This window comes from Xiphias gladius, chromosome 22, assembly GCF_016859285.1.
Source record: "Xiphias gladius isolate SHS-SW01 ecotype Sanya breed wild chromosome 22, ASM1685928v1, whole genome shotgun sequence".
In the NCBI taxonomy this organism is placed as follows: Eukaryota; Metazoa; Chordata; class Actinopteri; order Istiophoriformes; family Xiphiidae; genus Xiphias; species Xiphias gladius.
This window is the reverse complement of record NC_053421.1, coordinates 23,025,033-23,051,991: the sequence shown is the minus strand read 5'-3', so window position 1 is coordinate 23,051,991 and position 26,959 is coordinate 23,025,033. Positions and strand designations below refer to the sequence as shown.

The window sequence follows — 26,959 nt, the reverse complement described above, 5'->3', positions numbered from 1 at the left end:
TTTGGAGATCTCATCTCATTTGTTTATTTATTTTATTCCTTGTTTTTATCTATTTTCCTTCTTAGTTACTAACTCATGGTAAGATTGTCTGTTTCCAGTGGTTGTTCGGATGAATGAGTATGTCTTTTGAAGAAGTGGCACCACTTACTTGCCCCTTGCTCTTGGAAGAGCTGCTGAACTGTGTAGGCTGCTTCATGTAATTTGACACTGCATGTCCTTGTTTGATTTTTAATTTTCTTAAACGTAGGAACCTTGGTGAGGCAATTAATGGAATCATTCTGAAGATCCCAGATGGCAAAAATTGTTTTTATATTAAAATTATGAATATATTTATTAATAATATATTGTGCATTGATTATTGTAACTGTTTGCTTATTCGTTATTTTTAATGTTAAAAAGCTGTACACATAAATAAAAATCAGAAATCAAACATATTGTTCTTATTTTCAACACAAGTCCGCCATCACTCTTGCGCATACTTTTTGACCTCAGCTGACGGTCACACAGTTTGACACGAGTGCATTTGTGCATCAGCTGAATTCATTATTGCATTGGTAGGTCTCTGTCAGTTTGTCTGTCTGTCTCCCTGGCCCCTTGCTCTCTCTCTACCTCACTCATCCATTTGCTCTCTTTCTACACCTCAGGCAAAAAGCAAGGTTGCTATCCTCATTAACCTCTCTGCCTCTATCCAACTCACCTCAGGCCAGCCCCACTGTAAGCCGCACTCATTACTGCTGAATCAAGCCGGGGAGACACAAACTGAAGGTGGGAAGCAGAGAAAGTAAGCAGGGGACGGACAAGTAGTCGGCTGGAGAGGGGAGACTTTCATAATGGGTGACAGAGAGAGAAATAAAAAGAGGAGCAAGACAACAACTGGAAACAAAACAAAACAAAAAAATCAAAGAAAGGCAGATAAAAGGAGCGATTCGCTTCAGTGTGGTTAAATGGAAAAAGGACAAAAGAGACAAAGAGAGAGGGACGACAGGGGCAGAGAATCCATTAGGGAACTCGGGAGTGGCTAAGATGATGTGTGAGCCAGTCATAAGCAGACATGCTCAAAGCTTAAAACCATGGCACTTGGCATAGTTATCCATGATAGATATTTACTTTCAGAAACCAGTTATTTATCAATGCCGCATTTCTGTTGGTTGCCAGATTACCATTTTAAGCTCTGAGCAAAGCGTTTTATGTCCTCTCCTATATATTCTACAGTGTCTGACTGGACTGAACTGCTTTTGTGGACCCCTCTGCTATTGCCTTAAGGCATGATTCAGGGTGCAATAATCTCGACAAACGTATCAGGGATTAATGAGTTACTGCTTAAAGTGCAACAGTTATGGATACAAATGGACGCAAAAGTACTCGTGATGATAATGAAGCACACCTTTTTTATTTCGTTCCACCACTGAAATTTTTCGTTCTGATCTATGGGATCCGTGGATGATTAATGGCATAAGGAATGCTCTTTAAGCACTATCGTTAAGAATTTTTTAATTAGTAGGGGATGGTTTGGGGAGTGAGCCGCGACACTTATTCCTGGACTGAGGGAAAGGGACAGCGCTCAGCGGAAAAGGCTTCCCCGTGGCCAGAAGGCAACCAGTGGACACTAACTAAAGCACTGATTTGACACGAAAACGCGACCGGTCGATCTGACATCAGTCTGCACTAATAAAGTAATTATGCTGATGTTCTTTGTGTCATTGTAGCACATGTCAATGACTTGCATCTAGAAAGTCAGAGTGTTGCATTGATGTAAAGATTTGATGGGGTGGCGAATTAAAACGAATGGAAAATGGCAGTTGCATTTTGAAAGCCATAAAACAGAGAGAGAGAGAGAGAGAGAGAGAGAGAGAGAGAGAGAGTTAGGCAGCAGACATGATTAAATTCAATCATCTATTATAGCTCGGCTCGTGGCTTTGATCTGGCTTCAAGGCCACACTCTCTGACGTGCTCAGGCTCCATTCGCTCCTTAAAGGTGACTCCCTGCGCTGTTTCATCATCCATTTACTATCCATCATTCTCCGCCTATGGGGAAACACATCCATGTACTTAGTAGGTTTGCGTACAACCCCATACACTTGCACTTGCACACACTCATCTTTTGGTTGAGGCAATTAGCAGCCTTGACCAAGATGGAGTACAACATTTATGTTTTGACCCTCAAAGGGAGACACCTTCCGTTTAAAAAAAAAAAAAAATGTTTTACTTTTTTCACTCCCTTTCCCTCAGCATCTCTCCATTTACTCCATCTCTTGGAAGGCTGTTTTTGTCATCTCCCCTTCAGATTCAGACGCATTGCCTCAATTTCAAGGTACTTTACAAGCGTGGCATGTTGCAGCAGCAGCAATCAGCAGTGAAAACAATTGTGCGCTTAAAGTCGTTGTAACAACATCGACTTGTGAGGTGCTAACAGCAAGGGTGATATTAGCAGTGGGAATGAACCAAATTAATAAGTTATGGCTAATAAATCAATTTTCTTGAATTAGAAATGTGAAGCCTTTTCCTTCCTGACTTTTCCTCTCAGTTGAGAAAGTTTACAGAGGATGAAAACCGATTAAATTACAACAGGAGGAGCTGTAATGTCAATTGACCCCTGTCATCTTCTTCTGACCCAAAACTCCCTTCTTTTCCCTTCTCATCTTTTTCATGTCGATCAAGTATCCTAGCCCCCTTCCCCCTACCCTTTTCTCCACTGATCCACCTATCCATCTCGATCCATAATCCCCTACATCCAATTCTCCTCTCCTTCCATCTGCAATCCTCCATTTCTCTAGGAGCAGGAAAGCTCACATCACAATTTGCTCTCAAGCTTCTCCCTTTCTTTCCCCTTCTTGTTCCATGGCTTCCTCTCTTGCTTTTAACTCCCTGTGTTTCTGCTTCCTTACTCCTCTTGGCATAACATAATTCAGAGGACAAGCCTTTCGAGACCAAAGGCTCTCACTCATCCTCTCTTCGTCCCTCTCTCCTGCAATCCTTCTCAGTGGGGCTCTCCAAGGGACTGTGATTACAACCAAGTGACTGCTGCCTCTGCCATGCCAATTAATGTGGGGGGTGGAACACGGAGTGCGGGGAAACAGGGGAAAAAGGGCCCGTGCCCGCATCTCCATACATTATCATACTAAGCAGGCTGGTGGGGTATCTCAGCCCAACTGGTAGCTCTATAGTACACATCAGGGACAGGTTGCCACAGCCTGAAGTACTCAAAGTCATACATGTTTGCATAAACTGCCCCGCTCTCCAAACTAGCTTCATTCTGTGTTTGTCCTAACAGTCAAGGTGCCAGCATCTGACATTATAGTATGGGTCTGCTTTATACTCTATTAATTGGGTGTGAAATTACTGTCATTTCAGCCGGGCACTCAAGGTGTCTCAATGACTCTGGCTGCGATTGATACGGGGGAAAGTCTCGGACATGCACCCTTACGGCACATTTGACTATAAGACAAACATATTCACACTTATGCTACAATGCATCTCGCACAGTTTTAAATAGCTTGCTGCAAAGTGCGGTTTAGCGACAATCCATCCAACTCTCCTCACCGTTCCTCCCCCCGATAAGTAACGATGCACTCGGTGGCATTGTGGACAGTCAATCACGCTCTACCATGCATCATGAGCTACAACACAGCCCAATCAATGTGACTCCAAGGATTTATTTCATACTCAAGGAATTAAAAAAAATATATTCTACTTTGCTCCAACTGCATTGTGACAGCCCATGAAGCTTATTAGGTCGGTACAAGACAGACTAAGTAAATGGTCACTCACCAAAGTCATTAAACACAGAGATGATGAGAGTGTAACATTTTTGCAGGAATGATAGGGATCAATAAGTACAAAATGAGTTACAATAACTGGCTGCTGCTGCCAAAAGAACCTTCACTTAGAGAGAAATTAAAGACTGAAGGTGAAAACAGAAAATCTACAAAAGGTCAGAGCTCTATGACTACTCTAATTAGTGTTACCTTCGAAGAAGAGGAGGTCTTCCTCATCAGCAAAAAGTGTCCTGCTCATTTGTGAGCAGCTGGAAGCTCAAGTTTTTCCTGACTTATCGTACAGTATTTTACCATTTTTCTTTTGCCAGACCTATGGGGCCTTAGTCCTGTCCATTGCCTTCCATTTTCTTTGAACATTACGGCTGGACAGAGCCACTTGCCTTCATTTATCTTTTGCCTTACTTTGCCTTCAGCCAACATTTTAAATCGCTGAGCAAGTGCACACACGCTCCTTAAACATGTACTTTCCTTCTCCTATTGTCCACTCACCTTTACTAGCTGTATTTGAATTTTTTCTTCGTCTCAATACTTTTCTTTCTCTATTTGGCCCTTCCACAAATAAGTGTCTTCCTCCAGCATGTAGTCTGAAATGAGGGTCCACTGTCAGTCTCTGTAAGTTGTCTTAGTCTCTCCAAGTTTCCAGGAGCCCCTCAAGTCCATCCCATCCCATGCTTATAATAATGCTGCACGCTGATGAGGCATTATCTGTGTTGTTCATGTTCTTCCTGGCCGTGTTGCCCTCAGGGACAAAACCAGACACAGTCACAATAATGCTTTTAGATAAAAAAAAAAAGAAAAATGAATACAATCAATCAATGAAAATTTGAAAACATCGCACCAGAGTTAAAAGTCAAGATGATTCTAAACTGAAGAGTCAGAAGATATGAAGAGATAATAACTGCCTCTTGTCCATTCCTGTTTATTCCAGCCCTCAGCTGATATTAGAAAACCTATTCAATACGTAATAATTCATTTTTGTTGCTCCAGTATAATATTATATTCACCATTTGGAAAAATTGGCACCCGCTCTTAAAGGTTGATCTGTGACACAAAATCGGGGCCAACTACGGTTGAGTTCAGGGGAAGGCAGATTTAAAAAATGACACGTTTGATGAGCGGGTTCTTGAGATTTTGATGAAATGGTGACTTTTAAAATGTTTTTTCTACTAGTTTACACGAGTAGCCTATATTGCCTATTTTCAGATCCCACACAGTCAGTGACACCACACAATACACAGCAGTTGGTCATGTGACATGATGTCCATACCCCCAACACTTGGGAACTAACATCTTAACATCTATCCTTCCCACTGGCTCGCAGGCCTGAAGTCCCCAGCGGAGAAGTCTGGAGCCTAAACATATCATCTTGACTTCACCCTCGCGTAGTGGGAAGAAGTGGTTACACGTAGTCTTCACATATGGTCTGTGCTTGGTACCCAGCGCGGCAGCATTGTGTACAGCATGCGCTCTTGCTACATTAGAGAACCAGAGTAAATGTTGTGACAGAAGCTAGAAGTAACAATGTACATGTGAGCAGTGAGCATGTTATGTATTTACAGTTAGTGCTGCATGTGTAAATTAGTTTTCTGTCTTTAATTACAATGCAACATGCAGCACCATTTCCTTCTGCTGATGCACGTCAGTCTTAACAAAATGATGGCTGAATCCAAGTGTCCAGACTCCACTGCACTTGCAGACCTAACGGGCCCGTTCCCGTGAGGTCCGCTAGTGCTGAGGGATCGTCCGAATCCACAATTCATCAAGTCCACCAGTGGCCTCAAGTGGACTTTCTGCAGATATCCAGAGATTTTCAAGAGGATTTTCTGCGGACTTCCGGAGAGTCTGCTTGGGGTGCAGACTTCGCTGAGCTTTGCTCGGAAAATTACCCACAATCCACAGTGATACAGATGTGACGATGTCAAAAAAAACTAAATATTATTAATAATGACATGTACCATATTTGTTTTTGAAGATGTCTGTTTTTTGTTTCTCATTTATGTTGTGCAAGTTTATAGATGTAGTAAGGTTCCATATTGCACTAATATGAACAGGCCGATTAATTAGGATTTAATAATCTGTACGTTTGTTTTCATCCATCTATGGTGTGAGGATCCCCAGTTGAGGGTTTAATGTTGACATAGTGTTGTGCTTGGCAGCTCATGTAAAGGAAACATTTGACTGCACATTCTGACCGTATCTTTCTTGGCTACTGTGCAGAGTTGCACATATATCAATACTGTTAAGAACCATTCCAAAAAATACCTTGAAATGAGTTAGAGGCTCAGAAATTTCAGTTAACCTCCATGGAAACAGGTAAGGTCTTTAAGTCACGTCTCATAGCGGATTTCATCCCCTCAGAGCACTCTCGCAGACTTGACCTGATGATGGTCACTGTACGTACGACAAAGGTCCGCGGGGGTCTGCTAGTCCGGAGGGACATCTGGATTCAGCCTAAGAAATATTCCTCTGTGTTAGCCTCTCTGCAAACCTGCTTCCACTGCACTCAGGATGTCAGACAGTATGATGGGAGCTGGGAGGTCTAAAGGTAACAGGCTTTGTAAAATCAGCGTCAGAATGCAGCTTTATGTTAACATTTTCGCAGGTGTTTCTAATTTTATCGAACAACAAACAAACTGCAACTTGTGACAGGTCTATAAATAATTACTGTGAGTACATGGACACTCAGGCGAATTAGTGGTTACAGTCATGAATACAATTATTGAAGATTTGCAACTGGATATACTGCAACTTTTAGTTTGGATCCGAGTTTTGAGTGTCACACGGAGGCAATGTTTCTATGCTAATGTGGAAGCTGTACAATAACAGTCCTGCGGCAAACACTCTATGTCCAAATGAAGAGGAGGAGGAGGATATGCTGATTAGAGGAACAGCATACCATACTGTGCAAGGATTAATTGTTTTGTACAAGCAATAGCATATATTTACGGGTGTATAAGCCCTGTTGAATTGGGGTTTCCCGCAGGCCAACGCCTAGGCCTGTTCTCTTTATTCAGTTACTTGTTATATCTTCATATTTCCATTCTTACTTTTTAACCCCGCAAAGAAAGTTATGTTTTCACCCGTGTCTGTTGTTGGTTCGTTTGTTGGTTTATTTGTCAGCAGGATTATGCAAAAAGTACTGAACCGATTTGCACCGAACTTGGTGGAGTCATGGGTCATGGGCCAGGGAAGAACCCATTAAATTTTGGGACAGATCCGAATCGCTTACTATGAATGTGAATTGTGTTCTCTGAAGTCTGGTTTATGTTGTTTGACATTGGCCTCGGTGGAGGTATGAGCTCTCCTGAGTGCCATTCTAGTTGTGTACGCAAATTTGCTTCTGCCAGTATCTATCTGTCTATCTATCTATCTATCTATCCGTGTCCATAAATTTTAAATAGTTAATTCCGCATCAAGCTACAAATCAGACAGTAAAATTAAAAAAAAAAAAATGGTGCAAAAAGCCAGTGGTTAACATTGTAAACAACACTGACTCCCGATTCACTCCAGTGTGTCAAATCTAATTAATAGTGAATAACAAGTATTTACAAACAATTACACACTGTAAATAACTAATGCTGGGCATTTATTAGCTGACTCATTAATCAGGCCTGGGTTTTCTTAGAGTTTGCCTGTTCATCTTCCTCCATCTTTCATCTGGGGCAGTTGAGCAATCCGTTTATGCCCCACTGTATTTATTCTACTTCTGTCCGAATACCATAAATCAGCAAGCAGTGCTTTATTACTTATGCACTCAGCAGTAATAAAGCATTAGTTGGTTATCTGGGGAATAAAGAAACAAGTGTATCAGTCAAAAACCGAACAATACATCAGTTAATATGGGAGTAATAATTTCAGGCAGAAAGTAAATATTTCGAAAATTGGACTCAATGGGCGCTGTCTGAGCCTGTGCTGTTTGTGTTTCTGACGGAGGAGGTGCACTGATATGATGCAATATGACTGTAATGAACTGCAAAATCTTGAGGAAGTATGCAGAGATTTTGGCAATCAAGTTTTCTGGCAGTTTCACAGCTTCCGGTGTAATGACCAATGGCTTCTAGCTTTCGAGAAGGATGATTAGCTCGGCATGTGAATGGCCTTTTATTACCTCTGCCAAGGAGGTTATGTTTTCACCCGTGCCTTGTTTGTCAGCAGGATCACGCAGAAAGTACTGAACCTATTTGCACCAGACTTAGTGGGGGGGGTGGGGCATGGGTCAGGGAAGAACCTCTTAAAGTTTGGTGCGGATTCAGTCTTGGGGGCTCTCTACTGAGTGCCATTCTATTCGAAAATGAGATCTTTCCTATAGGCAACTGCTTCTTGTGCTTTTCGTACCCGATGCAGCACCGAGATTAAGAGACTATCGTGTTTATAAATGGCTCATTGGCACTTCTACATAAAGTGTCTTCCCAAAGTCATGTAACCTGCCGTTAAGTCAGCAGCCTGATCAGATGGTATGTTTTCTGCAGTGCTGTTACAATCTGCGCTGATGCTCTGCCCAGTCCACCCAATCTAATCAGAACATGTATGTATGTGGGCAGTTGTTTTCTCACTCACTCTACAAGCTTCTACTCTTCTCGCCTGACAATATTCCTTTTCGGCAGCTGAGCAACATCTGCTCATCAGCGGCACAACCTGTCATTTTACCTCGTTCTCTTTTCATTCAGCGTCTCCGAAACCCACGCGCCGGAGCCCATATGGCTCCATCTGCCCCTCACTCACCCACTACCTCTGTCCCTGTAGTTATTATGCCTGCCTGTCCCCCTGTGGACTGTTTTCTCTGAGTACTGCAGCAACGCCGAACTGGCTATAAATCACATTGTATTATCACCGCGCCGTGCTTCGCCTCGTGCTTTGCCCGCCCACCGCGCGCCACCGATTGGCCGGTGCTGCTCCTCGGCCGGCCTCTCCGAGCGGGACATCGGCGCGATCGTAAATCCCGCCTCCTTGCTTGAGGCCGGGGATTGGGGGAAAGGGGCTCTCCTTGAACTGTCAATCACGCTCTTCCTTGCGAGTTCTCGCATTCAGTGCTGCTGCCTGCGACGCGCTGAGTGCGGAGCGACGGGGCGCGCTGCATACCAACAGAGACATACTGGAGCAGGGCAATTAAGGCAGAAGTGGCGACTTGCGACTGGCCAGGACGCACAGACCCCATCCTGTTCTCTGTAAAAAAAAAAAATAATAAACATTTATTTCTGTGAAGTCGTTCTACAGTTTAAATTTTACCTTCTCTTCCCATGCGTTTTCTGAAATATCTCCTCTTTTTTTTTTCAAGGCACTGAGAGCCAAACTAAGCGTCTGGGATATTTTGTTTTTCCCGCTCTAGTATTTTTTGGTGGTTGAGAGATTCTACACGGGAGAAGATAAACAACCCTCTCCGCCTCTCTCTCTCTCTCTCTCTCTCTCTCCGACGGGGGTCATCAAAAGGAAAAGTCAAGTGGATCAGACTGATGTTTTCGTCCAGTCACATGTAGAAGCGTTGGACTACTGCTGTTGACATTCACCCACCGGGTCGTTTTTTTTACGCACAGATTCCCCGCGACGGTACGATAAAGGAGGAATAGCAAGGCACTCGGCTGCAAAAACAAGCAGAAAATCAATCAGAACTCCATCATGGGCTGCCCCCTCTTGTGGAACGCGTTTGCTTGTTTGATCCTGGTTCTGCTGTCGAAAGGTAAGTTCTTAGGAGCCACTTTACTGATCCGCTGGCGGCTGTGCTGCTCAGTCTCTACGCAGGTATCTTCGCCTTTCATTTTCTGAAAACGGTTGTGGAGGTGAATACTAATGATGGGGGGGGGGGGGGGGGTTGTCTACCTGCTTGTGAATCACGCTTGTGTGCTGTGCCACTGCGCCCCAGCTTATTTCCATTTGCTCACACAGAGATAGATGGAAATGTAGAAAGAGAGAGAGTGAGAGAGAGAGAGAGAGAGAGAGAGACGCTGTGTCTGTGTGAGCGTGAGCGCACGCCGATGTGTGCGTGAGCGCATGCGTGTGAGCGCAGCGCCAGGTTCATTTCCAAGCCAAACTCGTGGTTCAGCGTAAGCAACGAGTGATGCATGTTAAGATGTTTACTATGGACAAAAAAAAAAAAAAAAAAAAAAAAAATAGACTCGCATCCCCAGTAGTCTGTGTGAACATTCCTTTACGTGACGTGAATGGCCCGGTGTCCCACGCTCACGACGCACCACCAGTGGAATTGTGGGTGGTGGTGTTGGTGGTGGTGAGGGGGGGGTTTAGTGTCAGTATGGGCAGAACCAATGCAGAGAGACAGTGGAAGACGATGTTTCGCTCTCTCGCCTCAAAACCAAGGTCGTGAGAGACAGAGAGAGATAAATGGTGACGGATGGACAGTTCCAGTGTCGGGATCATTTTGTTTGGCGTCTTAAACTGTTTCATTATGAATAACACAAACAGTCAGTCTAGTTACAGTATGTTCTTGTTGTCCACAGGGAACACTGACCAGGGAATGTTTAAAAATCCTCTTGCATTTTTCATCATGTCATCCTCTAATATTCTCACCATGCTATGGGATGTCCCACCATATATTAGTTGTGCACGGCATTCTCACCATGCACTCTAATTTCCCCCAGCCCATCTAGCACGAACAGACACACACACACAACACACAAATACACACACCTGGCTCAATTAGTCCGGCCTTCATCCTGTGGGAAATTAGTATATAAATAAATTACTCCGGCCCTTAATAACAATAATTGATGTGTCAGTGCAATAAGATGTGAGGTTAACAACCTGCAGATGCAGACAGGCTGTAGCCTCCTGCTCTTGAACTCCTTGTGGGCAGGAGAGCCCAGCTGGTCATGGTTGGCTTGCCACAGCAAGCCCCTTCTCCACACCAGGCAGAGAGCAGACGGACAGCCCTGCAGGACGTACACAGCACACAAACACAATGAGCTCGGCGCCACGCAAAAACCGAACCCCCTACACACATTTAGCCTCATTCCGGCTCTCAGCCCTCTGAATTTGTAACCTGTGGGTTTTGCAATGTGAAGGTGTGACCAATCATGTAAGCCATAGTTGAGGAATGATTGGATGCTGACGTGAGTTGTGCACATTTTAGCACACGTGAATCAGATTCCTCTCGGAGAGGGATCCCGCCTGCTGCTCTTAGTTGCTGTGGGCCCCACAATGTCCGTCTTTTAAGGTGGAAAGCATGCATTATAAAGGAAGAACATGACTGTTAAAAGGGCACCGTCCGCTGCTTGATAAATCATGCAGCAGTGGAATAATCCTTTGTCTCTGTGCCCCCGAGAGTCTGGCTAGTGTGGTATGTGGTTGCATAAATGCTTCACCACCACTGTTAACAGATTGCGTTTGAGTTATTATTGCCTGGTTAATGATGTATAATACAAAATCCTCTGAATGACTGTACTGCTTGTACATTATTTTGTTCCTCCGATGACATTTCTTCCTCTTGACAGTGATTAGCACTTATTTAGCCACTTCACATTATGCATGACAAACATTTATTAACAGAGAGTGCCATTTTATCTGTAACACCCTCGGAAACACATGGTGAAATGTGTTTCAGACCTGTACAATGGCACGCCAACCAGGTTGAAAAAAGGGCTTTTTCTATGCTGCAAAACACCATTAGGCTATTCAAAGGTGTCCTACTGGCTTTGAATGCACAAACCACAAACACACCACCATGGGCGTGACGGTCCGCTCCTGGCATCCCACCATACTTTTCCCTTCCTCTGTGTTTGAGAACCATAACTCAAGAAAGGTGGATGGCCAAGCGCCCACTCTTACAGTAAAATATCTCCCTATTTCTGGCACACAAGCTGTCTGCAATTAATCAAAACCAGTTTCATCTACGAGACCAGACAGTGTGAGGCTCTGCCATTTTCCTGATGACGGAACATTGAGTGAATGTATCCACACACACACACCTCCACCAGAAATTAAACAATTTACCCTTCGCCCAAAGGATCTCTGTTACGACACAAATCTGCAAGATCCGATCATGAGAATAATACCGTCATTGATTCAGTTAAAAATGAAGATGACAAGAGAAATTGCTTCTGCTTACTGTGCTACATAGGTCACAATAGAGGACGTGTAAGGTTATATCTCAGAGGATATTATTTTAAGGCTATTATTAGACAGTTAAGAAACAGATTTCTGCCTTACAGATATCCAGTAATGCAGTTACTGCAGGAAATTCAACTTTTACACCGTAGTGTACACATATGCCACTAATGTTCAGATAGTCCCCCAGAGGGGTCTTCCCACCAATATGCATTGCTGTGATGGCTTCTGGAAGAGGAAGTGTACAAGGCAGGCACACAGGTGAAAACAGGAGGGGTTGCTTCGTAGCCCACCATCCTTCTTGTTTCAGCAACATATGGGGGCCAAGTGGGGTCAATGCGCATTGCACATGTTAGCATGTAGCCACCTTCCTTCTTCCCTGCCCCCTCACAGACACACACACACACACACACACGCGCACACAGACACTCGACTGGATCACCAGTCTTGGCTTAGGGATGAAGAGAAGGGAGATGCCAGCATCAACAGATGCCTTGCGCTCCTATTCTGGAGGGGCCTCTGCTTTTTCTCCCTCCCTTTGAAATCCATGGTTTCTGTGTGCTGTTGTTCTCCATGTTTGGCTTAGAAATGCTCTGCCATTTTGGCAGGATTTATTCATCTGCAAGTGTTGGAGTGAGAAGGCCTGGATTTGGTCTCAAGAGCCTTGGGGACAAGGGTTGGAGGTTTAACCAGCCTGGAGTGGGTCTGTGGTCTGAATGTTGTTTTTCCTGGGTTTCACTTTTTTTCTATTTCTCCTGCTGTTGTCTTCCACTGAAACCCTGCCTCCTAAATATTATGGTCATATATATCGAAAATTCGACAGCAGATATGTTTTGTAGGAAACGTAATTGCGATTGGATTAAGTTTTCTCTTAAAAAATTGATGATATTGTTATTTATTTATTAATATTGTGGTTAATTGACGTATTTGGCAAGTCACAAATATGTTGATACTGAACATATCAATAAAATGTTTACAGACAACATACTTTTTCTGTGAAAATATCCGATCTTGCAATACAGTATCCACTTGTAGTGACAACAGCCTTATTAAACTTTTCTATGGTTATGTTTAGGCAGTCACAGAATTAGGTTAAGGTTAGGAAGAGATTGTGATATGGTACAATGCAGAAAAAGCTCACAGTGACTTCAGAGACAACATGTTTATTGACACTTAGCCAAAACCATGATCTTTCCCTAACCTTAACCAGAGTGCTCTTGTTGCCTTAATAATGTAGTACTTCATTCATTCAAAAAATGTGTTGCCTCTGGGCATAATCCAGCCAGCGAATATATTTCCAACAAAATGTATTTGCTGTTGCAGTTTCCTTGTATATGAACGTAATTTTTAGGAGACAGGGTTGTCCACTGAATCTATTCCTCACATATTGTGGAGCCGGCAGTACCCTAAGAAAACGCAGCTGTGTTTCGACCTAGGACTGGCAGAGACAGGTACTGTGATGGAAAGTGAACAGGCGAGTTTGGTGACGTATGGACACATATTAAGTAGTGGTTGAGAAATGAGATATCAAAGTTTAAACCTGTCACCACCCTGATAAAAACAGAATGGCCAAAAATGAATGAATAGAGCATGGTGTACTAAAGAAGCGCTGTGAAACATTTTAATTGGTTTTGATATATTCGGGTGTTTCTAAGTTAAGAAGTGCTGTTATTGTAAAAATATTACAGAATGAGAATAAACCTGATACTTTCCAATCTTAAAGCAGCCAAATCATTTTGAAAATAAACCAGAAGCTCTTGAAAGAGCAAAATACTACCCACTGAAATTATTTTAGAATCACTTCAATTATCTGACTTACCTACTACTCTGATTAATTTAGCAGTGAAACTGCTATTGTACCACGGTTTTAGACTTGCGAGTACTGTGCAAAGAATCATGTCAGACCTGGCAGCCTTTGACAGTATTTTTTATAGGATTTCAAGGTGTTTAAGATCCACACTAAGAACTGTAGACTGCAACCAGTTCAGCTCAGTCTTTATTATCCCACATGGGAAAATTGGTTTGCAGCATGGCAAAAACAAACACACCAAAGCCAGGTAATTAAGAACAAGTTAAAAAGAAAAAAAACAATTACCACATAGACAAAAGGAAAATTAAACTATTACTGTCTTTTTAGTAACTGCAACGAGTGCAAATTAAGTGATTTTATTGAACGTAGTAAAAAAGAAACTCTGGGGAGTCTATACCTCCACCCTAAAGGAAACAGATCAAAGTCTTTATTTAGGGTCGGCAGGTATCGATAGCAATGCCAAATGACCAGATCAGAGAATAATCTTGAGTTGTATGCATTATCGTGCCCTTTTTACGTGGGTTTCTGCAGCATTTCCCATTAGAGGCTAGACAGAGATCTATAACCCCACAACCTGCCAGGCCTAAGCTGAAATCTGCATCTCAAAGTGTTAGCTATCCGGCTAGAGCGGCGACCAAGAAGTCAAGGGTTCAAATCCTTTGAGGGTGGTTGGCCACAGTGTAGCTGTGGACGATAGGCGGATGCAGCACCAATTCGCTGCCCTTGAGATTTTGTCCCGTCAGTTTTGATTAACACTTCACGGGGGCCTCACATATTGGTTCGGGGGGTTGGCAATTACACATAGTGTCAGTGTCATAAATAATGATTACAGCAAGGCTTGTTTGCAATTATAATTACAGTTATAATATATGGAGTTCAGTGTAATGGAAAGGAACTGGGACCGCTTTCAACTCGGGACAGGTAGTTATACTGTGTTTAATTACTGTAGTAATTCGCTTCGTTTCAACCCCCCTTCGCCCTTCTCCGTGCCCCAGTCCCAGCTTAAAGACCTGTGTCGGTCCGGATGTGCATATGAACATGAGCTGTTGGTTCTCACTGTGACAAATGAAAAAGGGTTATGTTTTATTTAGTGTAGGGGAAGGATCAATCAAGAGGGAGCTGAGTGGCTGCAGGAGCAGGAATAAGTGGTGACTCGTGTACTCACATCAGCCATCACCCACGCAGACACACACTCACACACACACACACACACATACACACACACTTGCAGTGAAATAAACGTTTGCATGCATACACTATGGAATAGCTTCTTTTCTTGGGACACTGGGTAGATGAATTTCAACAATTCCCCCGCTGAAGATGTGAGCAGTAAATCATTGGAAAGCCAATGGAGCCACCGCGAGGGAGACAAGGGGACATCTTTATACATATACACATCAGTATGGATATTAATAACTCTCATTGATTTCTTTTCAATTGTCTTCATATAGGGAAAATCGAATAAGCCTCAGCAGAGTGGAGATTTCTCCCCTTTGGTTTTCGAGGCTTCAGTACACACTGCAGATTGAGCTGTCTGCAGGGAAAAAGAGAGGGAGAAAAAGAGATGTTTTCTTGTTTGGTGATGTGCAGATGTTACACATAGAAGAGGAATGGATTCTTTTTGAGGGGGAGAGAGAGCACTGTGTGATTTTCTACCCTTTATTCCTCTGTCTTCTAGTCTTTTTTGTGCCAAGGAGTTAGCATCATTGGAAACACAATTCAGATTAGTACAGGCTGCTTGTCCTAGGGGAGCCGGGAGGGAAGAGGGTCCTGCTTCTCTCCCTGTCCTCATTACCAAAAGACAAGGAGCTCGCCGGCAAATCAATGGAAAAGGCTTAGGCACTAATGCAGGCCATGCCTGGTGATGGGACTTAGCTTTGTGTATGTGTGTGTTTTGTGTCTGAGTGTGTGCATGTTTTTATGTGTGTGATCCTTCCCTTGTGTGTGTGTGTGTGTGTGTGTGTCTGTGTGTGTGTGTGTGTGTGTGTGTGTGTGTGTGTGTGTGTGTGTGTGTGTGTGTGTGTGTGTGTGTGGGGTTTAATCATTTGTGCTACAACAGAAGGCATGAGAAAAACAGTTTCAAATGACTGCTGAATTGCTCGCAGTTTGAGTAACCTCAAAACTCCTGGTTAACTGCCCTGATATTTACCACGGGGTTTTACAATAGCACGGAAGCCCTTGAATTATGCAGAGATAACGTCAGATTCATCAGCGAATCCATTTAGTCCAGTACTAACACTATTACCATTGTAATTATAATTGCTCAGGGCATTGTTGCCATGACTACTAGTACTTCAATAGCCTCCAGTTGTGTACAACTTCCTTTACACTGACAAAAAAAAAAAAAAAAAGATCAGCACCTTGGTGTTTCCCGTCAACTACCCTTTGCAGCGGATGCCGGCATCAAAATATGCCAGACAATCCACCTGTCTCACGGCTCAATCTGTGCTGCATCTGTTCTTGCTGTAGCTGACGCTGTTTTTGTTGTCATATTTACCTTCATCCCACCCTTGCGCCCCTTGTTTTGTTTACACAGGTAAAAGTACCGGGCGCAACAAATGCTAAATAATGGTTTCATGTTGTGAATTTTTCAGCCCCTCGGCCGCCTCTGACATCTCGTGGTACTGGAGGTGCGTCTCGGTCTGTATGGAGGGGAAGGGAGGGCAAGAGGGAAGAGAGGGAAATAAATAAAACTCAGGAAAACAGATCAATAAATATTTCAGCAGCTGCTCCCTTCACAGACTTCTCCTGAAGCCATAAGAGGTGGAGAGAGAGATAGAGAGAGGGAGGGAGGGATAAAATGCACGAAAGACAGAGAGAGAACAGGGGTAATTGTGTTCCAGACTCTCATTCACAGTGAGCGAGAGAGATGGAGGGTGAAAGAGAGAGACAGAGAATGGGGATAATTGTGTCCCAGACTTTAATAGACAGAGAGAGAAGGCATGAGTGAGGGGTTGGAAAAGCAACGGAGGGTTTGCTAACGAGCACCACATACCAACATTGTCTCCTATGGGAACAAAAAAAGGCATATGAGAGGCTGGGCCCCTGGACTTTGGCACTACATAATAGTGACTGTAAGAATCTCTCTCTTCCCGATATTCACATAATTCTTATTCCTGTCAGGAGTTAGTGACAGACCGTGGGGGTGTGTAGTTTGTGTAGTGAGCAGTTCTAAATGGTAATGAGCCAGCCAGCAGCGGAGACGACTTAACGTGTTGCCATGAATCAGGCGTGGCCAGCGTCAGAGCCACCACACTCCAATCATCAGCTGATATGTTCTCGCATTGCCATGAAATTTGCACACAAGAGACGCACATTACATGCAACCTGCGTGGTGTGATATGTATGTTTAATACTGAGAGCGAGAAGCAGCAGCAGGAAAAACGACAGAGGGGGCTTATGAGGGTGGACAGGCCGGAGAGATGGAGGAGTTATGAAAAAATGATTGAAGGAGGGCTGCTGGGAGGGAACGAGGGAAGAGAGACAGATGGTGTGAGGGAGGAAGGGGAGGAGGGACTCAAAGACCTGCAACAGGCAGTGATCGAGATGGATTGATTTTGCAGGCAGATGATTAGGTGGAATAGGAAACATGGCAGGTTTATCCTGCCTATGAAAACTGTTTGGGTGATTTTGCCGTGAGTGGGAGCAGTAAAATTGTTTCAGGGTCACTTGTGTAATAGTTGAGCATTAAGGAGCTGGTGCTAATGTGATATGCCACTGGTTAGGGAGTTATTCCAGCAAGGCAGCACACGTCTAATAAGATGCACATGCAGTTCACCCAAATCACAATAAGTGGTTTTGAGCTTGTCAAGAATCCACAGGTTTCACAAAATATTATATTTAGCTACTCTTTAAAACTGTCAGCATATACAGCAATCAAATACCAACATTACATGTTTCGATGTTGTTATTAGGAAAGCTACATAATTCGGAATCAACTAACTATGCCAACGGATGCCCAGGGGTAGACAGTGCTCGGCGTATTTGCCCTCCACTCAGCCTATTCTGCGATTTAGAGATACGCCAAAATTCCCCTGTTGTTTAAGGCTGACACATGGCTCTGGCTCCAGCTGTGAAGGTGCCGGTGGGATTTTTTTTTGTAGCAAAGTGCCCATATTAGCCCGACATCCTGACAATAAAGACTCAGCTAGGAGGAATTTCACAAAGGATTTGTCTGTGACAGCCCCATAAATGGACTTACAGGAAATGATCCAGTGTCTAGAAAGATTTAGACTCCTTTCTCCATGTCCACTGGGAATTGGGTGTTAAAAAATGCTGCACACATCTTGATGAAAAAGATCACAGGAATAGTTTTTGAACAAAATATCATATTTGTGATACAGCGGTGCTATTGTAGTAAGTTGGATGTTAGGTGAGATTTCATCAAACATTTGTGCTGGAATAGACCATTAATTGGGTTTTGGAGAAGACGCTGCTGTGTTATTGTGTTATTATATTTCACTAATTAGAGGGGGGGGTGGATAATGCTAAAATCATTTGCTGCCCTTCCCAGTTTTGTAATGCAACGAGTGAAATTCCAGTAGTGCTTGAACCTGCATTGGGGCGATTGTGAGCACAATATCCAACTCAGACATTATTTAAGACATTTCAAGGATATGGTGTTCTTTTAAATTGTGATCCAATCACATTTCATTCCTTTATTCACTGAGGGATGTGAGTGAATAATGCTATCTAATATGTTGTGTAATATCATTCCTTGGGTGCCAGTGTGAATTCCAAATTCTGCTCAAAAATCCTTTTCTTTTTTCTTTATACTCTTCAAGGCCGCGATGCACTTTAAAAAACACGTCAGTTACTTTTTTTCTTTCTTTCCTCTTGTGTTAGAGCAGCACTAAATATAAAGGAATTTTGCCAAATCGTACTCATTAAGATGCATATCATTCCAGAGATGCAAGTCAAATTTCCAATTAAAATTTCTCATCATGTTGCCCTTGTTGAGCTGCTGTTTACTCGAAGTTGCAGCACTTATTTCAATACTAGAGCACTGTATCAATGAAAAATGTTGGCTGAACCTTATATTCCCTGTCATCCAGTGTTCTGGTTTAATGCTATGTTTACTATACTGATCAAATATAGTGCTGAAAGCGCCAAATAGGTTTAGTACATAAAAGCAAATATTTTAGCAACCCTCCCTTTAGAAATGACTCTGTGAAACCATTTTGTCACAGCAGCAAAACATCACACTCCCCATCAAGGGGGTACCAGCTGTATCGATGTGACCTTTATCTGGCCAGCAGACCTCCAATTCCATTAAGAAATAATGAAGGTGTCAGAAAAGGGCAATTAGCTGCTTAATGTTGGGCAACAGTACTCTAATATAACTTTTGCTGACAAGTCAATATCTATACCTGACAGCAACCGCTGTACTTTGAGACACAATTAAGAGTTACTGGAGTTGTTGACATTATAGAAACGAATTTCTTGATTTGGGCTCCACTGAGCCGGTACTGCTGCATTTTTAAAAACAAAAATATTTCTGGTGAGGTAGGTTGAAAAACAACAACTCTGAAACAGAGATGCCTTCAAACGGTCCGGTCATCACTCAGTCTATGACCAGACCAGATGTGATGAGAGGCCACCAGCGCAAAATGAAACACGAGACGGTTCAAGGTTAAAAATGCAATTCTTCAAAACAGGAAAACCAAATTAATTGCTATCAGATAAGACCAGGACCCACAGTACCGAAGATTTAAACCAGACATCTGAACCACAGAAGATACACAGCCCAATTCAACACTTGTTATTAAACTTCATGTAGCCTTATTGATTATAAATATCTCCTTTATCAAACCTTCAGTTACCTTTGTTTGTTATTTTGGGTTTGACAGCTGTAATCAGAATTGATTTGGATACTGCAGGGAGGCAGCTAAATCAGACATGACAAATGTGGGGCAGGCAGTGCAGGTGTTTTCTCAATCAGGCCGACGTGAGTCATCCTTTCATGAATCCATCATGATCAAGCTTTATTGACATTGGACTTCTATTAAGAATTTTTTTTTTTTTTTTTTTTGATGGGACAAGAAAAAAAAGCACAAGAAGCTTCAGCAAAAATATGCATTTCAATTCAGCCCCACAGAGCTTTTATGAATCGAAAACTGTTGGAAGGAATTCTGCGGGTGCTATTGATTTTCCTTTAATTAGATTTTGTTACCAGATTGGTTTTGCGTGATGAATTAATGCAAAGAGTTTTGATGGTGGGAGACGACTGGCCTTAAGGTTCAATTATTTCAGACAGTTAAAGCAATGGCATCGCACAGTATACTGTATGCAATTTATTTGACTTTATTAAAACATGTCACTAAAACTTGCTATGAAGTGCTGAATATGATGCACATAAGCAAATATGCTTTATATCATGTGCTGAATAAGAAGCTCTTTATCCAGTGCCTGCCTGTTTAATGCCTCATTTCTGCTCCCTGCATCACAGCGAGGTTTTTATTCTCAAGTATATAGATGTCCATTGTCAGCATTTTGACAGTGCAGTTTGATGTAGCGCAGTGATTTTTTTTTTTTTTTAAAGCAAGGATTTCTAAATGAGCAGACATTCTCTTTTATACAACTGTGCAGGCTGAAAGCAAAGATGGCACAAGTTGTCAAGCCATATACAGTGAATGGCTCTGAAATACTGTGCGTTTGAAACTGCAACATTTCAATTCAGAGGACAGCAATTACACAGTCAAACATGGAAGTGGACAGAATTGCATTACAGTAGCGCTGCATATATTACAATGTAAAAGCCGGCAAGTTTGTGTTCTATAAGCTATGCTTTAGTGCTCAGCCCCGGGGATCCCCCGGCCGTCTGACTGTGCCCACTCACCCTTTGCCACTTCCTGCTTTCAGCTCACACTTAAAAGAAACGAGCACACGACCTGAGGCCATCTATTTGCTGTTTCTGGGGTGGCTTGATAACTACAGGGATATGGATATAGGTGATAAAAAGTAGCATCAGGGTTGTCAGCCATCTGTGTCTGCCCTAATTACCTGGGGAACGCCACATCTTCACAACTTGTAATAAAAGCTGTTCCCCCCCTGCTGGGGTGTCCCCTGTAATGTACTCCCTTTGCAGCGAGTTTAATGTGAATGTGCACAGATATTAAAAACTTTATTCATGCCATGCTTGTTAAAAGATGACACCGTCCAATAGTCTAACCAAGTGATAAGGAGATGTTGGTGAATATACTCTCCATGATCACAGCCTGACATTTGCAGTTACACATTTGACAGATGCTTTTATCCAAAGCGACTTACAAGTGAGACAAGTTATGGTTCAGTGTCTTGCCCAAGGACACTTTAGCACGCGGACAGGAGTAGCCGGGGATCGAATCGCCAACTACTATTTAAAAATGATGGTCATTGACTGTTAAATGTGATATTACACAAACATGTCGCAGAGGCATGCAGGAAAAACTCTATGTTACGCCCAGAGATGGGGCTCACGTGTGTTGTGGAATTTTGGAGGCTTGACTACAGTATGCAACAGCATAGTAGGTGTAAAAATTTCTAAGAGATCAAAAGTTCCAAAAGTTTCAAAAGCTCCATTTTATGAGGCTCGATGCCAGTTGCTCACCATGCAATATAAGTAAAAAGGACATTGCTGCCATGACCGGCAACACGACAAATTTGAAGAAACAAAAAATTTAAGAGCAGAAAGTTGCTCCGTGCTCGACTGCAAGAAAGAATGGACCACAGCCATCTTCCTCTCAGCCTTCAAGTCTGCCTAACATTACAGAGCCTCCTCCACTATCCGTTTTGCGAGGAAAACTATTTGCACCGATTCATTTTATCTTTTACATTCGTTCCTTTGTACTCTAATATTTTTTGTTATGGCTGCAGTAGTTCAGGAGGTACAGCACTCGTCGGTTTGAGTCCAGCTCTTATACATTTGTACTTATTGATATTAACAGACAACTTCAAGTTGTGAGAAAATACGTTTATTTTTATATGTTATAAAACTGGTTTGAGTGGAAAAATGCCAAGGCACTGAAACGTAAAAATAAGAGTTGAAACAGACAACTTAAGTTAAACCACACTGTGGTAAATAGAATAAATAAATTATGAAGCTGCTTTCGGTGTGCAAACATGCCAAGGAGCCATAAAAATAAAACTAAAGATTTGTACTGTAATGTGTAATGTAATTTTATGTTTATTAAAATGGATTGTATAAAATTGGTATCGAAAAAAGTATCATTCAGGAACCAGTATCGAAGTCCAGTTATCGGTACCAGTACCAGTATCAAAAACTTTTGAAGGATACCTGGCCCTATACAAAACTCTTCACTAAAGCAAAAACCTGTTTGTTCTTAATTACAGTTGGGTTAATTTGTACAACAAAAATGTCTAAAACGATTACAGGTTATGATCATATTGATCCAAATCCACCAAAAGTTGAGCAATGGTATGATGGGTACCTCACTCAGTAGACCAGGAACTAGCTTGACAAATAACATTAATGGCCTAATTAGGACAATAAGGTATATAATAATATATATTTATAATAAGATTGACACTTTTAAACAAAAAGATATCTCAGATATCTGCAATGTCTCATATTTTGATTAAACACATTATGCTAACAATTGATAACATGTTTACTTTCCTGTGCAAAAATATGTGAAAGAATTTAATAATTATTCTACTTAAGGGACTCTGGCTTGACATAAAGGAAAAACACTCACCACACTTTTCAGAGGTGCAGGTTTTATCCCAGATTGCAGTGAATCCAGCTTGGCTGGGCAACCTATCGAACAGATTTTAGTGTTGGCTGATGGGAAGCCGGTGAGGGATCCACGTGTATTAGAGGACATTCCTTCCCCAGGAAAAAACGGGGAATTGGCAGTGATGAGGACTTTAGAACAAGGACAATATGCCTTTCCAAAAACTGCGTAAATAAGATCTTTCATTCTATACCCATAAAGAGTTTCATTCACACAACCCACAGGGGCCCCAGACTCTGTTGCAAACCACTGACTTTAGGGTGGCATTGAATGAATCCATCATGCATAAAGTCTGGGGAAGTGATTAATCCTGTTTGTAAGAAGGTCATGGGAAGGCAGCACCTGAAATTGCTTCTGCATGTAAGGAAGTGGAAGGTGAGAAGAACTCTGCATTACAAGAGGTACTTGGCTGGGCTGGAAAGGGTAAGGCCACTCCTGGGATGCACTGTGCTTTGCACAAAGGAGGGATAAGCCAGATAGAGTTGGTTGAGACAGAAGCCCACCATATGGAGTTTTTTTCTGGCTGTGGTTGGTTGTTTTATTTGTTAGCTCTGCCAGGTTGTTTGCCACATTCATTTCATGCCTCTGTTGCTCCACCTGTCTCTTTAGTTGAAGCTGCTGATTTTAAGTAGCTCCATAAAGGGTGAATGCTAGCTTTCCCTCAAACTGTAGGGAAAAAAAAAAAAAATCAATAAAGCAATACCAATGGCATTTATTGTGATTACAAGTGGTTAATAATTTGTTTAATATTTCCATATTAGTTTAAAGCTTTTGGTCTTGTGCACACACTGGCCTTTTGATTACATATATTCTTTTTCAGATATTCTGGGTTGTATCATTCAATACAGATGCGCTTTGACATAACCACAAAATCCTGATTTGAGCAGTAGAGTCATGACGTAACTAAAGCTGACAGATCAACTCTGCGGTCTTTCACTGACTGATATTAATGTACATCATGTTCCCTAGTATGTTAGCTTTTTTGGCATCTCTCACCAGTGCCCCATGCAGTTACTCGTAATTTCAGTCAGCACTGAGTCACTGATTGATTGAAGGATTAATTGTTAGAATGAAAATAAAAATCTTTTTGGACTAAATCAACTGAATATGACAACCTTCCATTTCCAAAATAAGAAACCAAGACAATATCCAGGTGTTGGATTTGAGTTGCATACAAATCAGACTCACACCTGTCGTACCAAATGCTCAGAAAGGTGGGTCCTGTGCAAATTCAGCCCTTGGATCACTTATTTGTAAATTGCTATCAACAAACTGAAGGGTGGTGGACTCTAGTGGCTTTAGGGAGGAGAGGAGTAAAGTGAGCAAAGAAATCAGCCCAGCCTCAAACATCAAAAAAATAAATGACGGCTTTAAGATTTGACACAAACATTGAATCTGGACCCAAAATCTATTGTTTCTCCTTTGCAGGTTTCCATAAATAAGAGAAAATGCAAGAAGTGTGTCTGAGACGTCTTTGGCGTCTTTTTGTGTCTGCAACAGGATGAACTACTTGTCCAAAATATTGTCTGAGTCCATGATCCAGGTGCTCAACCCTAGTCTCGTCTCATTGGCCATCAAAACACACTGGGGAAACGGCTCTCCCTTCTCTTTTTTCACTTATTCCTTCCCCCATATCAAACTGACAGCCACAACTAAAAGATTCATGCATGTGGTCTTTGGGTCATTAAAGAATGATCCACAGCAAAGCTGTTTTTTCACCCTCATAATGAAATCCGATATTCATGAAATGGATTTTCCCCTCTGCACTCCTACTCACTCTAGACACAGATGTGTGTTTGCTAGTGTATTTAGTCTGTGTTTGCACAGCCTTGTTAGGCTAGCATGGGTTAATGGTATCCTAAAGGCGCATTTTCAGGCCACCCAGTTAATTAAACAGGGTTGAAGGATGACCTTGCCAGACATTACCTGTGTAAAGCAACACAGAGTTGGGGCATATCTGGGCTTTTCTAAGATTAGGGTCAGAGTAAAGACCAGTTAATCAAAGCTTTGTTTACACAAGTACGGCCCTCACCATACTGAGCTTCCAGTTAGAGGTAACAAGACAGCATATTCAGATTGGAATGAAACCTAAGATATGCAAACCATTTGACATTACTAATACTACTAATAATTCATTTTTGTACCTCATCAATCAGTTTCTCATCCTGCTTGTGCATGTGTAAAGTTTCGATTTTGTAATGTCGGAAAAGTTTTGAGCGTATATATCATTCGCCGAGGGCGCGACTGATTAAAAATAGATAATAATGATAGTAATACAACTTCTTTATATATAGCAAATTTGATACAAATTTGTGAAATACAAAATGGTTTGCAAAAGACAGAACAGACAGATGCAAAAAAATAGAGATAGATATTGAAAATTAATAAAAGTAACAGTAAATTAGTAATGATTAATACGATTAGATTAAAAGTTTTTTGTAAATTGGAGTGCTCATGACACCTTCTGATGGTTATTACATTGTGTCTACAGTTGGTCTAAATACAACAACACTTTTAAATGTTGCCTGCACCAGCCCTCCCTCACCTCTACCGGTGTAGCCTCAGTTTGTGAAAACGGGCTTATATACTTTGCAGTTTGATTTCCTGCATGCGTGAGGATCAAATAATCATACAACATGACTCAGAAATGAATAGATACAAGTTGCTCCCCACTCAGAACACTTGATACCCTCAATCCAGACAAGACAATGTACTAACCCTCCTGTAATACCAAGGGACCCAAATAAAGATCCTTCCTCTTATCAGCCTGCAATACACTCCGGCACTGAAGTTGTTCTGGAACTGACCACTAGATGGCAATAGCTTAAAAAATCCAACCACTTTTTAGGTTTGAACTTGTTAATAACAGCGCAATGATTTATCAATATATTGCAAATTTCCACTCTCCTCTTCGTCCGCACCCCTACTAGCTTTTATGGATGCTGGCTACCTCAGCATTAGCTTCAGGCTAGATAGTGGACAGCTCTTCAGTATGGGTGACAAGAGTTGGGGTGGGACCTTCAACGGCTGAAGGGAAAAAGGGTGGAAAAGCTTAAACGCTTAAGGTAATAATTTGCATCTGTAGGTATAAAACAACAATGTAGGCCTAATTTAATTTTTAGGGTTAGCAGTCATACTAGATTTGAAATAAAAGCAAGTGAGTGACACCAGTGTTGATACCCCAGGGCAGTATTGGTGGTTGAATATTCATGAAGTCATATGGGGCGTTGTGTTCTAAAATGCAAAGAACCAAAGGGAATTGGCGCAAAACATCCTCCCTGCTTTACTGAATTATGGCAGAATATGTGAAATGTGGAATCTCTGTGATTAAAATTGTGCCCACAAAATGCCACTATCATCCCTGGCATCAGTAGCAATTTTAATCAAGTCATCTTTTTTTATCATATCATGAAGACATTATGCCACGTTTGATCCTCACCACCTCCATTATGATAGCCACCAACACTGTTATCATCAACACTTATAATAAGCCGAATCTTTCCTCCCCATCTTTTCGCTCTTATCTCCATCTTTGTCATTGTTGCTAATTCCCAGCATCACACTCAGCTCTCTGTGGCACAATTGTGTTTTATTGTCGCAACAAGTCACAGTAATTTTTTTTTTTTTTTTTTTACCACAATTACATACTTCACTGAAGCAAAAGAGGTAATCCTTTCTCTCGCTGTCTTTGATTATATTTCATTGCACTCATTCTTCAACACACCGTCCCGCCGCCCACTTGCGCTCCTCACCAAACCCCTCACCACCCTCCTTCTGAATATGTAGCTACCTCCTTATGTGGACATCCGGACTGTGGACTGACTGCTTTGTGTCATTTTGTTTTTGAGTCTAGGTTCGCTTCTTTACCACTCCGTCTACATTACCGTATGTCCCCCCTAAAACCCATTTCCATGTTTCTTTTTCTCAGGCTCTCTTTTAAAGTCTCTCTGTTCCTTTGGGTGTTCCTCTCTCAACCCATCTGCTCCCCCCTTTTTTTTTTTCATTCAAATTGACCCCCTCCGTCTCTTCATTCTTACGTGCCGGACCTCCAAGGCTCTTCTACTCTTACTGTGTCATAAACTGTGAGATTGCTCGGTAGCACGGGGCAGACTGCTCTGCATGGAGCAGTTTGGGGTGCAGATGGTGTGTAACAGTGGTAAGGGCGCTTGGATTGGAAGGGTATAGTGTGGTCTTGTATGCACGTGTTCCTGGACATTTGTTGTGTGTGTGTATGTGTGTATAGCGGTCATGCAAATGTGTACATTTGCACATTTGTTAACCAGGCCTATTCTCACTGCGAGCCTAAGTGAATCTATAATCCTGGAAAAAGGACTGATATCAGAAGGGCTGTGGTTGTGCATGCGCACTTGAGTGGTCACGTATGTGTGTGAAGCATGCGCTCGTGGCTGCTTTGGCACGTTTATGTGTGTGACAAGAAAAGGATGGGTCACGTCTGTGATGCCTGAGGCTTTGAGCGCAGAAGGAGGCTGGGTGGAAAGGTCAACACAGGGTAAGCGCTCCCCCTCCTATAAAGCATGAGTCATCACAGAAAATGGAAGCCAGCAGTGGGTCCAGTGCAATGT

The 26,959-nt window shown here is 42.2% G+C and overlaps 1 protein-coding gene across 1 annotated transcript in view; it reads left to right on the top strand.

Moving 5' to 3' along the window:
• Window positions 1–9,389: 9,389 nt before the first annotated feature.
• Window positions 9,390–26,959, top strand: part of iglon5 (IgLON family member 5) — an 86,421-nt gene continuing 68,851 nt past the window's right edge. Inside the window, exon 1 of the mRNA XM_040118192.1 lies at window positions 9,390–9,450. Coding sequence (XP_039974126.1) covers window positions 9,390–9,450 — 61 coding nt within the window. The remainder of the gene's footprint in view (window positions 9,451–26,959) is intronic.